At 45.5% G+C, this 15,843-nt stretch overlaps 1 protein-coding gene across 1 annotated transcript in view; it reads right to left on the reverse strand.

Annotated features, from left to right (window-relative positions):
• URB1 (URB1 ribosome biogenesis homolog) overlaps window positions 1–15,843 on the reverse strand; it is an 80,871-nt gene that overhangs the window by 13,346 nt on the left and 51,682 nt on the right. Inside the window, exons 25-30 of the mRNA XM_033232305.1 lie at window positions 15,166–15,224; window positions 12,724–12,917; window positions 11,440–11,550; window positions 11,018–11,081; window positions 8,098–8,269; window positions 7,251–7,353 (exon numbers count right to left, since the gene is read on the reverse strand). Coding sequence (XP_033088196.1) covers window positions 7,251–7,353; window positions 8,098–8,269; window positions 11,018–11,081; window positions 11,440–11,550; window positions 12,724–12,917; window positions 15,166–15,224 — 703 coding nt within the window. The remainder of the gene's footprint in view (window positions 1–7,250; window positions 7,354–8,097; window positions 8,270–11,017; window positions 11,082–11,439; window positions 11,551–12,723; window positions 12,918–15,165; window positions 15,225–15,843) is intronic.

A 15,843-nucleotide genomic window follows, 5' to 3' on the forward strand; every position in this document is an offset into this window, starting at 1 on the left:
AAACAGGGACACAGAAGATACAAAAACCCAAAACCAAGCTTCTAGAGATGAAAACGAAAATATCTGAGCTGAAAAACACATTGGATGGTGATACGGTTTGGATTTGTGCCCCTACCCCAATCTCATGTCGAATTATAAACCCCCATGTTGGAGGCAGGGACCCCGGTGGGAGGTGATTAGATCTCGGGGCAGATTTTCCCTCGCTGTTCTCAACATAGCGAGGGAGTTCTCACAAGAGCCGGTTGTTTAGAAGTGTGTGGCACGGCCCCACTTAAGAATATCATGCAAGCATTATTACAAAAAGAAAATCACACCGAAGCACATCATGATCAAATTGTTTGACACCAGTGATTTTTAAAAAATCTTAAGAGCAGCCACATGACATACAGAAGAATGAAGATAAGAATGGCAGATTTCTTGTCAGAAATAACCCAATTCAGGGGCCGGGCACAGTGGCTCACGTCTGTGATTCCAGCACTCTGGGAGGCCGAGGTGGGTGGATCACGAGGTCAGGAGATCGAGACCATCCTGGCTAACATGGTGAAGCCTCATCTCTACTAAAAAATACAAAAAATTAGCCAGGCATGGTGGCGGGCGCCTGTAGTCCCAGCTACTTGGGAGGCTAAGGCAAGAGAATGGTGTGAACCCAGGAGGCGGAGCTTACAGTGAGCCCAGATTGCGCCACTTCACTCCAGCCTGGGCGACAGAGCAAGACTCCGTCTCAAAAAAAACAAAAACAAAAACAAAACCAAAAAACCAATTCAGAAACCAGAGGAGCAACTTCTTTAAAGTACTATAAGAAAAACTGTCAACCTTGAATTTTATACCCCATCAAAATCTTTCAAAAGTTAAGACTTTTTCAGACACAAAAAAGCTAAAATAATTGGTCACCAGTAGACTTGAACTATAAGAATTCTTAAAGGCAGTATTTTAGGAAGAAGAAAAACGATACCAGATAGAAATCTAGATCTACACAAAGGAATGGTAGCAATATGGCAAATATCAATTATTTACATTTCCTCTAAAAATAACGACAATTTGAAGCGAAAACAATATATTGCACAGTTTATAGCATACTGAAGTGTAATGCATGATAAGAATAGCAGAAAAGCCAGAAGGGAGGAAACGGATCTATACTGTTACAAGGTTCTTACACTATACATGCAGTGTTATCATCTCACTTGAAGATAAACTGTCATAGATTGAAGATGTGTACTATAAACCCTAAAGCAACCAGTAAAAATATGCATGCATGCACTCATACACATACAAAAGTTGCAGCTAAAAGTCAACAAAAGAGATTTAGAGTCAGATCAACAATCGCATTAAATATAAATGATGTATACACTCCAATTAAAAGGCAGAGATGGTCAGATTAGATAAAAAGCAGAATCTAGGTACATGCTGCCTTCAAGAAACCCATTTGCAATACTAAGACATAGACTAAAAGTGAAAAGATGAAAAGAGCATAGTCAGATGACTCTTGGGCATAGCAGTTTAGGAACAAAATTTTCTAATTCTCTTATTTCTACTTTTTTAAAGAGAAGAGTCTCCTTTGTGCCCAGGCTGGAGTGCACTGGCACAATCTTGGCTCACTGCAACCTCTGCCTTACAGGTGCAAGCGATTCTTGTGTCTCAGCCTCCTGCATAGCTAGGACTACAGGCATGTGCCACCATGCCCAGCTAATTCATATTTTTAGTAGAGACGGGGTTTCACCATGTTGGCCAGGCTGGTCTCAAACTCCTGGCCTCAAGTTATCAGCCTGCCTTGGCCTCCCAAAGTGCTGGGACTACAGGCATGAGTCACCATGCCCAGCCTAATTTTCTTATTTCTCACAAGTGACTGTTTCTGGTAAGAGGGGAAAAGAAATCCAAAAGCTTTAAAAGCACCAAACTAGATAAAATTATATTTTTTTTTTTTTTTTTTTTTTTTGAGACGGAGTCTGGCTCTGTCGCCCAGGCTGGAGTGCAGTGGCCGGATCTCAGCTCACTGCAAGCTCCGCCTCCCGGGTTTACGCCATTCTCCCGCCTCAGCCTCCCGAGTAGCTGGGACTACAGGCGCCCGCCACCTCGCCCGGCTGATTTTTTGTATTTTTTAGTAGAGACGAGGTTTCACCATGTTCGCCAGGATGGTCTCGATCTCCTGACCTCGTGATCCGCCCGTCTCGGCCTCCCAAAGTGCTGGGATTACAGGCTTGAGCCACCGCGCCCGGCCAAAATTATATTGTTTTACAAAAGACGGGAAAAATGTGTTTAAGAGACACTTACATAAGTACTTAACAAATATAGGTAAATGGACTATATTTGGGAAAGAGAACAGTCTAAACATTTAGTTTATACTCACTAAAAGCAGCTAATACTCAGCTGGTTGGGATATTTTTAGTAATCACTGACATTCTGAGACAAATGGATTTTCCACGTGTCCATGAGGAAAAGTCAGTTTCCTGTTTTGTGCTCATCTCTGCTAGTCTATGAAAATCTTGGCTTTGTAACACTTATGGAAAAGAGCTGCCTTCAGAATGTTGAAAACATAATAGGCTATTTAAAAATATTTATAAATGCCATTCTCTTTGTTTCAAGAACCTCATGAATAGCAACTTGGCCTTAACAGACCTTCAGATCAAAATGGCTTAATCAGGACAAGTTATCAAGGATTAAAATTAAAACTGCCCCAAAACTTGGTGTAATGGCTCACCTAGCCTCTGAAGTTGCTGTAATCCCCCAGCAACTTGGGAGGCTGAGGTGGGAGGATTACTTGGGGCCAGGAGTTCCCCTGACAACACAGAGAGATACAGTCTCTACCAAAAAAAAAATAGCTAGGCATTGTGGTGCACATTTGTAGTCCTAGCTACTCAGGAGGCTGAGGCAGGAGGACGGCTGGAAAGGAATTTGGGTATACAGTGAGCCATGATCGTGCCACTGCACTCCAACCTAGGTGACAGAGTGACATCCCGACTCTTAAAAAAAATGTGCCCCAGTTTTAGTGGGCTTCAGTAGCAATGTAACTGTGCTGTTGGAGCATCAGAGATAATATCCCTCAGAGGCACCCCACTGGGCTAGACTTATCACAGTGAGAAGAGTCAAAGGAACCTGCGCACTCTGGTCGTCTGGTGATGAGGCTCAGAGAATTGCAAAAGGGCCTTCCTGTTCTGGCTGCCTTGTGGCATGTGTGAATTATGAGCTGTAGATTTCAGCCCAGTTCTGTTGAGGACAAGAGTTCACTGTGGAAAAAGCATTTGTCACTGCCATTGCTAACAGCCTTGGCTGGCCCTGTTTCTTGGCCAAGGACTCAGAGAAGGAAAGCAGTAAGGTTAAGAAAATAGGTTCCCATTTTCAGCAAAAGGCTGAAAACGGAGCAGTGAGACTGTAATTACTCTCAAGACTGGCAGCCACATATAAAAATTAATTGTGTGATCAATTTAGGATTACAGTTAGTTTAGCAATACCTGGACCCAGGTGCCACCACAGGAAGTAAAAACATACTGTTCAGAACTTCTGCTACACTCTGCGTAGCTGAATCTCACAAACATAACATGGGATAAATGCAGCTTGGCAGAAAAGATTGCATCATGTGTATCGTCATTTACATTAAGTTCAAATATAGGATGCTGGCCCCTTCGAGGGAAGGAGGGGCTTGAGGAGCTGCTTACTGTTCTATGCCCTGATGTGGCTGGTGGGGTCACTACTACTGACTTTTCTATATGTCACACTTCAACTATTTTAGTGCCAGGAATCTGCCTCTTCCAACGAATGGGTATGCTTCCCTTCAGCAATCAATGAAATCTGTTTAAAAACCAGGCCTCCATTTTTTGTTCCGGATGACAAGATGCCCAGAGCAACATCTAATAAACGTACTTTTCGGGGAGTGGTTTTTTGTTTTTGTTTTTGGTATATCCATTTCCCTCTCCACCTCTATGCCTTTTGAAACGTTCTACTTTGATAAGAAATTTTTGTGTAAATTTTTGGCTATTGCAATTCCTTTCCAAGATTGGGATAGACAAGTTCTGCAAATTTTTCTACCTGTATTAAACCAATAAAACTTAAAATAGATGTATTTGGAAATTTAACATAAGGAAACTGGTACCTGGTACATTTTCCTAATTTGAAAGACCATTTACTAGTGACAGCTCTTCAAAAAAGTCCTCCCAGACCAAGGGGTGGGCGGGGGGGGGAAGTACACTACTCAAGATTTCATGAAAACTAACATCCTGATTTTGCTATTAAACATTTTCCAAGCCTTTTTCTCCTGAAAGCTCTATTGTGAGAGAGAGGACAGACTAAATGATTTGTCATAATTCACTAAAGTTAAAATGTCCAGTAGTCTTGCATTTTTTTAGAGCATGGAAACTTTATTTCCATGTTTGATGAGTAATAGACTTAGCGCCACTGAGGCACAGGAGAAATCAGAAGAGCTTCCTGGCCACAGAATAGGAGATCTGCTGCAGTTAGCCTGCTGCTTAAAATCGCCATCAAGGTAATTAAGATATCCGTTTGCTATTACCGTAATCTGACATTTGTATGAAATGCCTTCTGCTCTCTTGCAAACAAAATCTAGCTTCAGCAACAGAGCACAGTGCTCACCAAGGGGAGCTAGAGCCAACACAAAGGCCTATTGTGGGAAGATCTCTATGAAATCCCAGCCTCTTTGATCTTTTTAAAAGGGATACAAAGGGCACCGATAGAGGACTGGCAAATCTATTCAGAAGTAGGAGCATTTGTAGAGAAAAGAAAATTTCAAGTTTAAAAAGGAGGAAAACAGGATGAATAGTGGAACACGGTCTCCCCAGTGCACTAAATCTCCCCAGTTGTGAAGTCTGGGAGTCCATTCAGGGATCGTGCGAACCAGCACAGAAGCAAAATGCGTGCCTTGACGCCCCCAGCACACCCCACTGGAATCTCAAGCTGGACCTAGGAAAACATGAGGAACTGCAACAGTTCTCCCTCTAGAATGAGGAAACTATGGCCAGAGGTAGGGCAGGAAGCGGATTTTCCCTGTATACCCTTCAGCACCTGCTGAATTTCAAACTGTGAATCTATTACCTAATGTTAAAAATTAATGAACTTAGACTTCCCAATTCTGGCAAGATAGAGTAGACATGCTTTTTCCTATTCTTCCTATCAAGTAGAACGAAAAATACTGAGCATCATTTGTAGAACAAATATAAGATGATTCTGGAAGGTAGAAAGAAAGCAGACCAGACAGAGACCGTGAGACCCAAAGAACAAGGTAGTGCATTCCTGGGTTGTCTTCTTGCCTCATCTGTCCTAGACTTAGAGCTCAAGTCAACAACCCGGAAATGTCGACAGGCTCTCTTACACACAAAGGCCAGAACAAAAGTCTGTTCTAACAAAAAAAAAAAAAAAAAGAAAAAGAAAAAGAAAGGCTGCCTAACAAAGCAGAAAACTTTGAGACAATAACGGTGATACTTCAGCCAAACACTTCACTGTGCCCCACTCCCAGTCACATCAGCAAAGGTGGAGCCTAGACTCCCACCCCTGCCAGGCTGGAAGGAGGAACCCCAGATCCCCTGTTGGGGTGGCATCAGAGAAGGCCAAGTAGGGAGGCAGGGTGTTCTCCTCCTGGGCGGTGACAGTACACTCCTCCTGACTCCACTGGGGTGTCAGAGGAAGCCTAGCAGAGAACAAGGACATTCAGCATGCCCAGTAGTGACTCGGTGGCCCCCACTTCTACTCGTCCCCACCAGGAAAGACCTGCGGAGGCCCAGTGAGCAGCTGGGACCCCCATCTGGGCCAGCAGTCACAAGCAGGACAGATGGACTTTTCAACACACGGAGGCTGTAACAACTGACAACAACAGGTGAAGTAGTATGAATCGGGACCCAGATCTCACACCTCACAGAGAAACGAGCTCAAAACAGATCACGGGCTTAAATGTAAAGAGTAAAACTAGAAACGTTTAGATAGAAACACAAGAAAAATTTCTCAGGATCTAGGGGTAGACAGAGTTCTTAGATGCCAAGAACATGATCCATAAAAGGAAAAACTGACCAACTGGACTTCATCAAAATTAAAAGCTTTTGCTCTGTGAAAGAGCTTGTTAAGAGGATTAAAAGATAAGCTATGGATTGTTAGATATTTGCAAACCACAAATCCTTTCAAGTACTAGTATCTAGAATATATAAACAACACTCAAAACTCAATAGTCAAGAAAAGAAAGACAAAAAAAAAAAAAAATCCCCAAACACAATAGTTAAAAAAAACAAAAAAACAAAACATCCCATTAGAAAATGGACAAAAGGCATGAACAGACATTTCACCAAAGAGGATATGCAGATAGCAAATAAGCCACAGGATGTTCAACATCATTAGCCATTAGAAAAATGCAAATTCAGGCCGGGCGCGGTGGCTCAAGCCTGTAATCCCAGCACTTTGGGAGGCCGAGACGGGCGGATCACAAGGTCAGGAGATCGAGACCACCCTGGCTAATACGGTGAAACCCCGTCTCTACTAAAAGAATACAAAAAACTAGCCGGGTGACGAGGCGGGCGCCTGTAGTCCCAGCTACTTGGGAGGCGGAGGCAGGAGAATGGCGTAAACCCGGGAGGCAGAGCTTGCAGTGAGCTGAGATCCGGCCACTGCGCTCCAGCCTGGGCGACAGAGCCAGACTCCGTCTCAAAAAAAAAAAAAAGAAAAATGCAAATTCAAGCCACAATGAGCTATCCTGCACGCTGTCAGAATGCCCCCAACCAACAGACCTGACCAGCCTGGGAAGATCAATCTCAGTGTTTCTCAATGTGTGTTACATGGACGTGTTTCTTTCTCTCTCCACAACCCGTTCACCCACAAGAACTCCCGCTCTGAGGCTACTAGACACAAAACAATTTCCAAAATGTATTTAAGCCAAGAAAAAGGCAACCTCAGCAGGCTGACTCATTTTCAGGAATAAAATCTTTCATTTCTGTTGGTATTTGACCAGTAACTAATAAAAATGCAGAAAATGCTCATCATTAGGAATTAGGGAAACATCAAAGATAATCGGACATTCCCAGATTTTAAAATTACAGTTTTTTTTTACATCACTGTATGTTCAAAATACTCACAGTGACTTTGCTGAAAATCACTGGAATGAACAGATGAGAGGGTGGCTGAAGAACCCTTAAGAATTATTTCCAAGATTCAGGTCCTCATCCGGTAATTGTGGCAATAATTACCATAATCAACCTGACCTCTAAGAAGTCATGCATAGCAAATGCATAGCAAGCCCTGACCCCAGAGAAGGCTGCAGTTACCCGGCCTGGTCAGCTCACTGAAGAGCTGAAGGAGAAAGCAGGGGTCGTAGAGGCCATCAAGATCCACCTTGCTCTTGTCTTTGAATATCAGCTCCTGTGTGTCCTGAAAAAGCCAAAACCAACAACAATGTGTGATTCAACCTCATGAAGGTAATACAGGTTGAGTATCCCTTATCTGAAACACTTGGGATCAGAAGTGTTTCAGATTTTGGAATATTTACATACATAATGAGATAGCTTGGAGATGGGAGGTAAGTCTACCAACACACAAATCATTTAGGTTTCATATGCACAAAATATATATAGTCTGCAGGTAACTTTATACAGGAATTTAAGATAATTTTGTGCATGAAACAAAGTCTCTGTACACTAAGCCTCAGGAAAGCAAAGGCGTCTCTATCTCATGTTAGTGCTCAAAAAGCTTCAAATTTTGGAGCATTTCAGATTTGGCATTTTCAGATTAGAGATTCTCAACCTGTATGGCATAACTGTTTACCCACTATTGCCAGAGCTCAAATTATTTTGAACATTTAAGGGCATAAAACAAAGTACTTCTTTAAAAGCAGTGCTTGTACATGAAATGCTAGGATCCTTGGGATTTGCTGCAAAATAAACTCCTTGGGGGCAGGGGAGCAGAGTGGTATAAACAGAACAAACGTGGCCAGTGCAGATCATTGTCGCAGCTGGGTGGTGGGCTTATGAGGGTCTGGTTTCCGTACCTTTAAATATGATAAGATTCTTACTTAATAAAAAGGTAAATAACAAGAAAAACAAAGCTGAGGGTGCAGATGGAGCCCCTGCAGCTGGGGCAACGGGGTGGGTAGGGAAAGAACAGCAGCAGCCGCACCTCGGAGGGCAGCAGCCTCCGGTTCTGGGGGAAGTGCAGGATGGTCTGCATCATCCGATCCCGGTCCAGCAGGCAAAGGATGTCCCCGACGCTCGGCTGCTGCCACAATGACCTGCCCAGGCTCCGGCATGTCTTATGATGCTCCACAGCCGCTGGGCCCCACAGCAGCACCCTAGAGCCAGAAAAGGGAAAAGAGACTGGTCACAGGGCCCCCGGGAACAGAATTCATCCTGGTAACAACAACAACAGGTAGCAGTTGTCAGGCCGCCAGTTCACACCAGGTGCTGTTCTGAGCATGTGACATGTTACATCACCCAATCCCATCACAGCTTACGAAAAGGGTGGCGGTGATGGTGATGCTGAGGGTGGGTGAGTGTCAGTGATGACAGAAGCTGGTGTCTACTCAGAGCTTATGATGTGCAGGCCTGTTCTAAGTCCTTCACATAGATCAATTCACTCAACCTGCCCAATGGCTCCATCAGGTGGGCACTATTATTATCTCCCACGTGCAAATGGGGCAAAGAGGTGCGGAGGGGATTAAGCAAGCTGCTCAGCTGCTCACCTGCCCAGATGGTATATAGCAGGGCTGGGATTCAAACTCAGGAAGTCTGGCTCCTGAGTCCATGCTAGACCAAGCAGCAGAATCCTGATCTCTCACTGCTCACATGTGGCCACGACTGAACTAGGTCTGCCTACACAAGCCTTTCGGCTAAGCCCACCATGTGTATGCTGTGGACAACCTTCACACCACAACCTCCACCGCAGCTGTGAGAGGCCACCTTGCCTTCTTCCTAGAAAATGACTCTAGCCTAGCGCTTCCGCCAACTCTTCTCCTCCCTCGCCCATCCACTGCCCCGCTGCTGCCAGGCCGCTCCCCAGAGCCCAGCTGTGATGAGGACTGCTCCTCCGCTGTCTCCTGGATGGAATGGAAATGCTTCTGTCTGGTACTTCCGCCCTCCACTGCCATTGGCCTTCCCATTGCCTGCTTCCCTGCACACATCCGATGACCCCGATAAGACGGGCCACTCACCCTTTCCCCAAATGTCCTGATTTTCCGCCTCCTGCATGCTGTTTCCTCCTCCTGCTGCCCCAGGACCCTCTGCCCACTTCACCTCAATTAAATCCCTCTGACTTGCCCAATGCCAACCCTGGCACGAATTGGTCCTGAGCACACAGAGCCTAGCTCTTGGTGCTCCTGTAAGAGCTGGTTTACATCTTGGGGCGTGAGTCAGCTGCCACTTTAAAAATGTCTAAATTTCTCACAGTCTGATACCCTCAGCAGACAGGAAGACTGTATCTCATTCCTGTAGGTTTTCCTGAGAGCACCAAGCCCAGCGCCTCCAGGCACTCAAGTAACATCTATAGAGCTAAATACTTCTGAACAAAATTCTTCTAAATACAGGTTCGGTTCTGTGCGAGTAAACAACAGTCACTAACGTTAGAAAAAGAATCATCCTTTCAGGGATGCTCGCTGTTCACCCCAGTTTCTGGCAGGCAGGCAGCCCATGCGCCAGGCACACTGGCAGACTGCCCGCCACTGACCAGCAGGAGAGCCACCATGGAGCGTCCAGGGTCTCCAGCGCAGCTCCCCAAGCTCAGACCTGCTCCCTCATCTAAGGACGGGATGTTTGTTTGTGGAAATGCTCTGTGCCCCTTAGAGCCACAGAGCCAGTGAGTGACAAATCCTTGATTCACTCTTCCCCGGGAGCTGAAACTAGACTCCCTTCACAACCAGCCCCGTCCTGTGACTCCCTGGGCAGCCTTGCTTGGCTTTCTCTGCTCTCTGTGTTAGAGGGTGTTCTGCAGAAATGGGTAGCTTGACCAATGCTGCAGTGTGATAAAACCCGCCTCCAATGTGCTCTCCCCTCTTCCTCACATAAGAAGGACTGTTCTACTCCAGCAAGGACATAACTGACATAGCACCAGGTCCGATGTCAAAAGAGCAAGGCTGGCGCAGGAGAAAGGCAAAGAGTTTCTATGCAAGCCCTGGGCATTCTTAAGAGACAGAAAAAATGTTTTCATTTCCTTTTTCTTTCTTTTTTTTGTGGTGGGGGAGGGTTCAGAGATAGCTTCTGAGCTGATACAGTTCTTATCTTTAAACAAAGTACTTTGAAGTGGAAATCATTTTCTCCTCCCTCTGAGCTCTCCTGAAGGATCTTCCTTGGCTCAGTCAGCCCGCCTCCTGGCTACACACACACACACACAACACACACACACACACGTACATATCGAGCAGATGTTCCGGTGCTAGTCCCAAATGGCAAGGAGAAAAGAAGACTCCAGGGCAGCAAAGGGGATCCAAAAGTGCATTCTATCAATGGCACCTTCGATCAAGCTCCCGCTTAGATGCGGCACTTGTAAAGGTGAGGCAGGGCCCACAGGCAAAGGTGTTCCACTCAGCCCTGCAGGACCAAAGCCCAACTAACCAAGAAGCTGGGAGCCCAGGAGAGGCAGACGTGCACACACACACCTACCCACACACATGCACGCACAGACACAAGCACGCGTGCACACACAAACAAAAATAGAGTAGATTTTATGTACAGTTAGGCCCCCTGACACTTCCCCTGAAATCCCTACGGCATAAGTCAATTTACCTAAAGGCATGAGGAGAAAAGTTTTCAGAAAAATCAACCAAATGAGACACCTCAGCCCAGCCGCCAGTGAGCCGGGGGCATTTCCAGACGGACAGGCACCCATCAGTCAGCTGGAATGGCCCTGCCCAGACGCCTTATGGCATGAGGCCAAGCTTCCCCACAGCAGCCTATGCAGAAGCCGGTGTGAGTCAGGGGAGTGCTGCCTGCCTCACTCTTTCCCTGAGAACCAAAATGGAATGAGAGAAAATCTCCAGTCTGGAGCTCACTGTGTGGAGAAGGGGCTGAGACCTCAAGGGCTAGTCCACCTCTAGCCCAATACTTACCTGAAGTTGATGAGGCTGAGCTTGTTCCGCTCATATGCTCGAAGCAGAAGTAAAATCTTCTGATCTACAAGTCAAACAAAGCAGGATCGATTTAGAAAGGTGAACCCCTGACACCCTCCTGCTGCTCACATCACCCGCCCTCATACCCTCCCCTGCTCAAATGGCCCGGTCCTCCCATCTTCACCCTGCTCGCACTGCCTGCTCTCACTCCCTCCTCCTGCTCACATCCCCCCCGGCCCTCATTCCCTATCTCTGCTCACATCCCCCCCGGCCCTCATTCCCTATCTCTGCTCACACCCCCGTCCTCACTCCCTACCCTGCTCACACCACCCCACCCCAGCCCTTACTCCCTCCCCGTTTACAGCCCCACCCCGGCCCTCACACCCTCCCCTGCTCACACCACCCAGCCCTCACACCCTCACCTAGGACGCTGAGAGTGGCGCCATAGGCCCCGAGAAGCACTGCAAAATGGCTGCTCTCACAGACGGAGGGGCACATCTCCACCACCGTCAACATCAGGTCCACCAGCACTTCTGCAAGAAAACAACCCTGAAACACACGGCATGGTGGAGCAGACACACTGAATCCCAGCAGCGAAGAGAGCCTTCCAGGGAACACTGAAATGCTGGAAATCTCCTCCTCTGAATAATACTGGTGTTTGGACTGCCATATAATCCCTTCCCCACTTATTTCTGTTATTATTATTTTCTTTTTTTGAGATGGGGTCGTGCCATGTTGCCCAGGCTGGTCTTGAACTCCTTAGCTCAAGCAATCCTCCTTGGCGTCCCAAAGTGCTGGGATTAGAGGCATGAGCCACTGCGCCCAGACCCCCCCACTTATTTTTCAATTAAGACATCTCCACAGCCACCTTTCTCCCTAGGCCTTTGACAAGGCTGAATTCAGTCCCTGCACACTCCCCCTCCCAAATGTTAAGCCAATACGGATTTTCAATCCACGCATGTTCTCCCCATGACTGTGCTATCAAAGCCTCTAGTCTGTCTACTCTTGCCTGAATTGAACGGGGGAGCCTTTTTTAGTTTTTCTACTACCCATACCAGTGATGTGGCTAATGGCTGTCTTCGACTCATCAGTAACAGTTTATTACAGTCCGGCCCTGTGGTGATTGCTAATACTTCCGGGTGTGAATTTTATGTCTAAAAGAGCGTGGTTTCAAGCGGGCAGGAACCGTCGGATTATCTTCTCTGACATCTGACCTGTGAGCACTACAGTGAACACTGACTGAATTAGGGATGGAGCCTACACTTAGACTTTTGAAGTTCTTTACCACCGAACTGTCCATGGGCAAGTTCTAACCATTTTCCCTTGATAAAAGTTTTAATCTTCCAGAGCAGAAATTTCATGCAACTAATCAATTTCTCTCAGGTTAGACATCCACAGTTTTCCACACTTGACTTCCCCTCAATCCCAGATTTTAATATGAGCCCACGATATGGCGTTAAGATCTCAAATACAACTTCTGTACGCCAGTTACGGCCTTGAAAACAGGTCTGTGTTTGCTGTTTGACGACAAGTCAGGAGACATTTCTTGACCCTGGATTTGACAGAAATAAAACATTCCAAGACTGTCTTTGCAACGCTTCTTTAGCTCCGAGAGCCTGAGGGAGATGAGCTTCAGTGCAGCTGGTGTAAGGAAATCAGGAGATAAAATCTAGATCTGGAATGGAAGGGTTGGGGTGAGGGGTCACCTTTTACTTGGCTGTCTGGGCTCTCCTCTCCGTCAGACTTCAGTAGAGTCGGCAGAAACAGCGAGTGCTGCATGAGCATCATGTGGACCACCGGGAGCTGGATGAGCTTCGTGCGCACAGAGCTTTCTGGGCCATACAGGAGCTGTATGGCGGTGAGGAACGTCTTTAAAAATGTGCGGTCCTGGTACCGAAATCTAGGTGGCGAGAGTCAACGGGAAAAGAGCTTTGCTAAAGGGAAAATTTATTTTATAGAAAACAATAACAATTATTTTTCTCAGTATTTTATTTATTTATTTATTTTTGAGGTGGATTCTAATTCATTCTGTTGCCCAGGCTGGAATATAGTGGTGCAATCTCAGCTCACTGCAGCCTTTGCCTCCCAGGTGCAAGTGATTCTCCTGCCTCAGCCTCCAGAGTAGCTGGGATTAAAGGCATGCACCACCATGCCTGGTGAATTTTTGTATTTTTAGTAGAGACGGGATTTCACCATGATGGCCAGGTTGGGCTTGAATTCCTGACCTCGGGTGATCCGCCCACCTTGGCCTCCCAAAGTGCAGGGATTACAGGCGTGAGCCACCGCGCCCAGCCATTTTCTCAGTATTTTATTAAGAAAATGTTCAAACAACACCAAGTTGAGAATTTTGCAGTGAATATCCTCTACCCACCATCTAGGCTCTACCACTGACATGGCACTGCATGGCTCTATCACGTCCTGTCTGTCCACTGACACAGGGAGCGCTTCTGAAAACAAGGGACGGATGCAGTGCATTTATTTTTATGACTCAAACACCAAACGAACTTCCTGCTTAGTGGAAATGCCAGGAGGCATGATAATAGCTGTACCTGAGAAAGAGGCAACTTAGTGCCTCCCGGGTCACCTTGCCCAGCCTCCCTCCTTCCTCACTCTCCTCTACTCAGAACTTCCATCAAATGGTTCAGAAGCCTTCTATGTCCTAAATCCCTTCAAAACCCACTAAGGAAAGGAAAGCAACATGCTCTAAAAAAAAGTGTTTTTCAGTCCTACACAAATAACTTTAACCTAAGACAGAAAGAAATATCATCATTCTGTGATGGTAACCTATAGTCGTCATTAACCTGGCACCCACCCTCACTTCTCTCTCTCCTGTGTGAAATACTTTTCTCTGTTTCAAGTTCATAGGATGGTCAGGGAAATGAAAATAATGCATGACTATCTGATTGCCCCAAACTGAAGAGCTGGAATGTATCAAGGGTCAGGGAGGATGTGAGGGAAAAATGAACCCTAACGCACACTCTGTTGGGAGTGCAAATTCACTGGCTGGGCGTGGTGGTTCACGCCTGTAATCCCAGCACTTTGGGAGGCCGAGGCAGGCGGATTATCTGAGGTCAGGAGTTCGAGGCCAGCCTGCCCAACATGGTGAAACCCCGTCTCTATTAAAAATACAAAAAATTAGCAGGGCGTGGTGGTGTGTGCCTGTGGATCCAGCTATTTGGGAGGCTGAGGCAGGAGAATCGCTTGAACCTGGGAGATGGAGATTGTAGTAAGCCGAGATTGCACCATTGTACTCCAGCCTGGACAACAAGAGTGAAACTCTGTCTCAAAAACGAAAACAAAAAATTTGCTCAACAACTTTGGAGAGCAGTTTGAACATCTAGAACTGAAGATGCACCCACACTAAAAGCCAGTAGGTCCCCAATCCACTCCAAGAAACTGTTGCCTCTGCACCAAGAGACATGATAGAGACTACAAGACTATAATGGGAGAGAATGAGACAATGAGACAGACGAAGAGAAAAAGAGAGGGAGGGAGCGAGAGATGTGATGTAAAGGGGAGAATAGCGAGAACAGCCTAGACGTTTGTCAGTAAAGGACTGGCTAAGTAAACTGGAATATAGTCAGAAGACCGAATATTCTACCGCATATGCTACCGCAATAAAAATGAACGACTTAGATCTACAAGTTATCAACATGGGTAAATTAGAAACATGTCAGTGAACAAAAGGATGTATAAAGAATGATACATTAGCGTAAAATGTTAAACACGCTAAATAATATTGTTTAACAACATACTAACACTCAGTGTATGAAAATACAAAATAAGATATTGACAAGACAAAGCAGAACCTCAGAAGAGTATTGACCTTTGGTTAGAGAGGGATGAGGAAGAAGCAGGACAAACACAGAAGACTGTCAGTGTTTATTAAATGTGGGGACTACTATTATTCTCTGCACATTTCTGTATTTCTTTAAATACTTTTTTAAAAGACCGCTTCTCTCATCATCAGAAGCACCCTCTGTCAAGAGGCAAATCATTTAACTTCTCCAGCTTCTATCTCTAAAAAACGAGGTGACATCTGCTCCACCACCTGGATTACGCTAATGACAAGCTATAAAAGAGGCTTTGCATGATGAATGACATTCACACCTTTACTGAAGGGCTCCAAGAAAATAAAATCAACTTACTTGAGTCCTGTCTTCACGAATTTCTGCCAATCACCAGGATCAACTTCATTAAGTGCATGCTATGAATAAAATAAGAAAGAAATACACATGAAACATCTCAATCTACAAAATACTAAAAGGTCCCGGCTGCAGAGCCTTCAGAAAGGCATCTGCCTCCATGGCCTGATTCCTCCTCTGTAAAACCCATGATCAAAGGGTTGAAAAGAGGAACGCCGGTGTCCCCTCCTGCTCCGACCCTTGTGATTCGGCCCAGCAGCTCCTCTGTTCCGGACTCTTTGTGCAACACCCCCCCCCTTTTTTTTTTTTTTAGAATAGGCATACAAATTTATTAACGTGCGTGGGAAAAATCACTGAGCAGTTACTCTTGTTTGCCCAGTTCTTGATAAGCATGTGATAGCTCGAACTTACAGGGGCAGAGAGCAGAACCAAGATTAATCTTAAAACAAAAACTAAAATGCAGAATATGAAATTACACTTAGAGCCATTCAGTAAACACGAAACACAGTCATCCAAACAATCCACAAGAGCATGCAGGTTTTGGGTTTTTTTTTTTTTAAACTTAAAAAAATTGTTTGGTTATTTCTGGTAGTAGCTCTGACATTTTATCAGCATAACTGTGTTTATTAAATAGTCAAAGGAAATTTCCTGAGTAGTCCTATTTTTTTTCCTTTGTCTATC

This window comes from Trachypithecus francoisi, unplaced genomic scaffold (genome assembly GCF_009764315.1).
Source record: "Trachypithecus francoisi isolate TF-2019V2 unplaced genomic scaffold, Tfra_2.0 Lachesis_group14, whole genome shotgun sequence".
In the NCBI taxonomy this organism is placed as follows: domain Eukaryota; kingdom Metazoa; phylum Chordata; class Mammalia; order Primates; family Cercopithecidae; genus Trachypithecus; species Trachypithecus francoisi.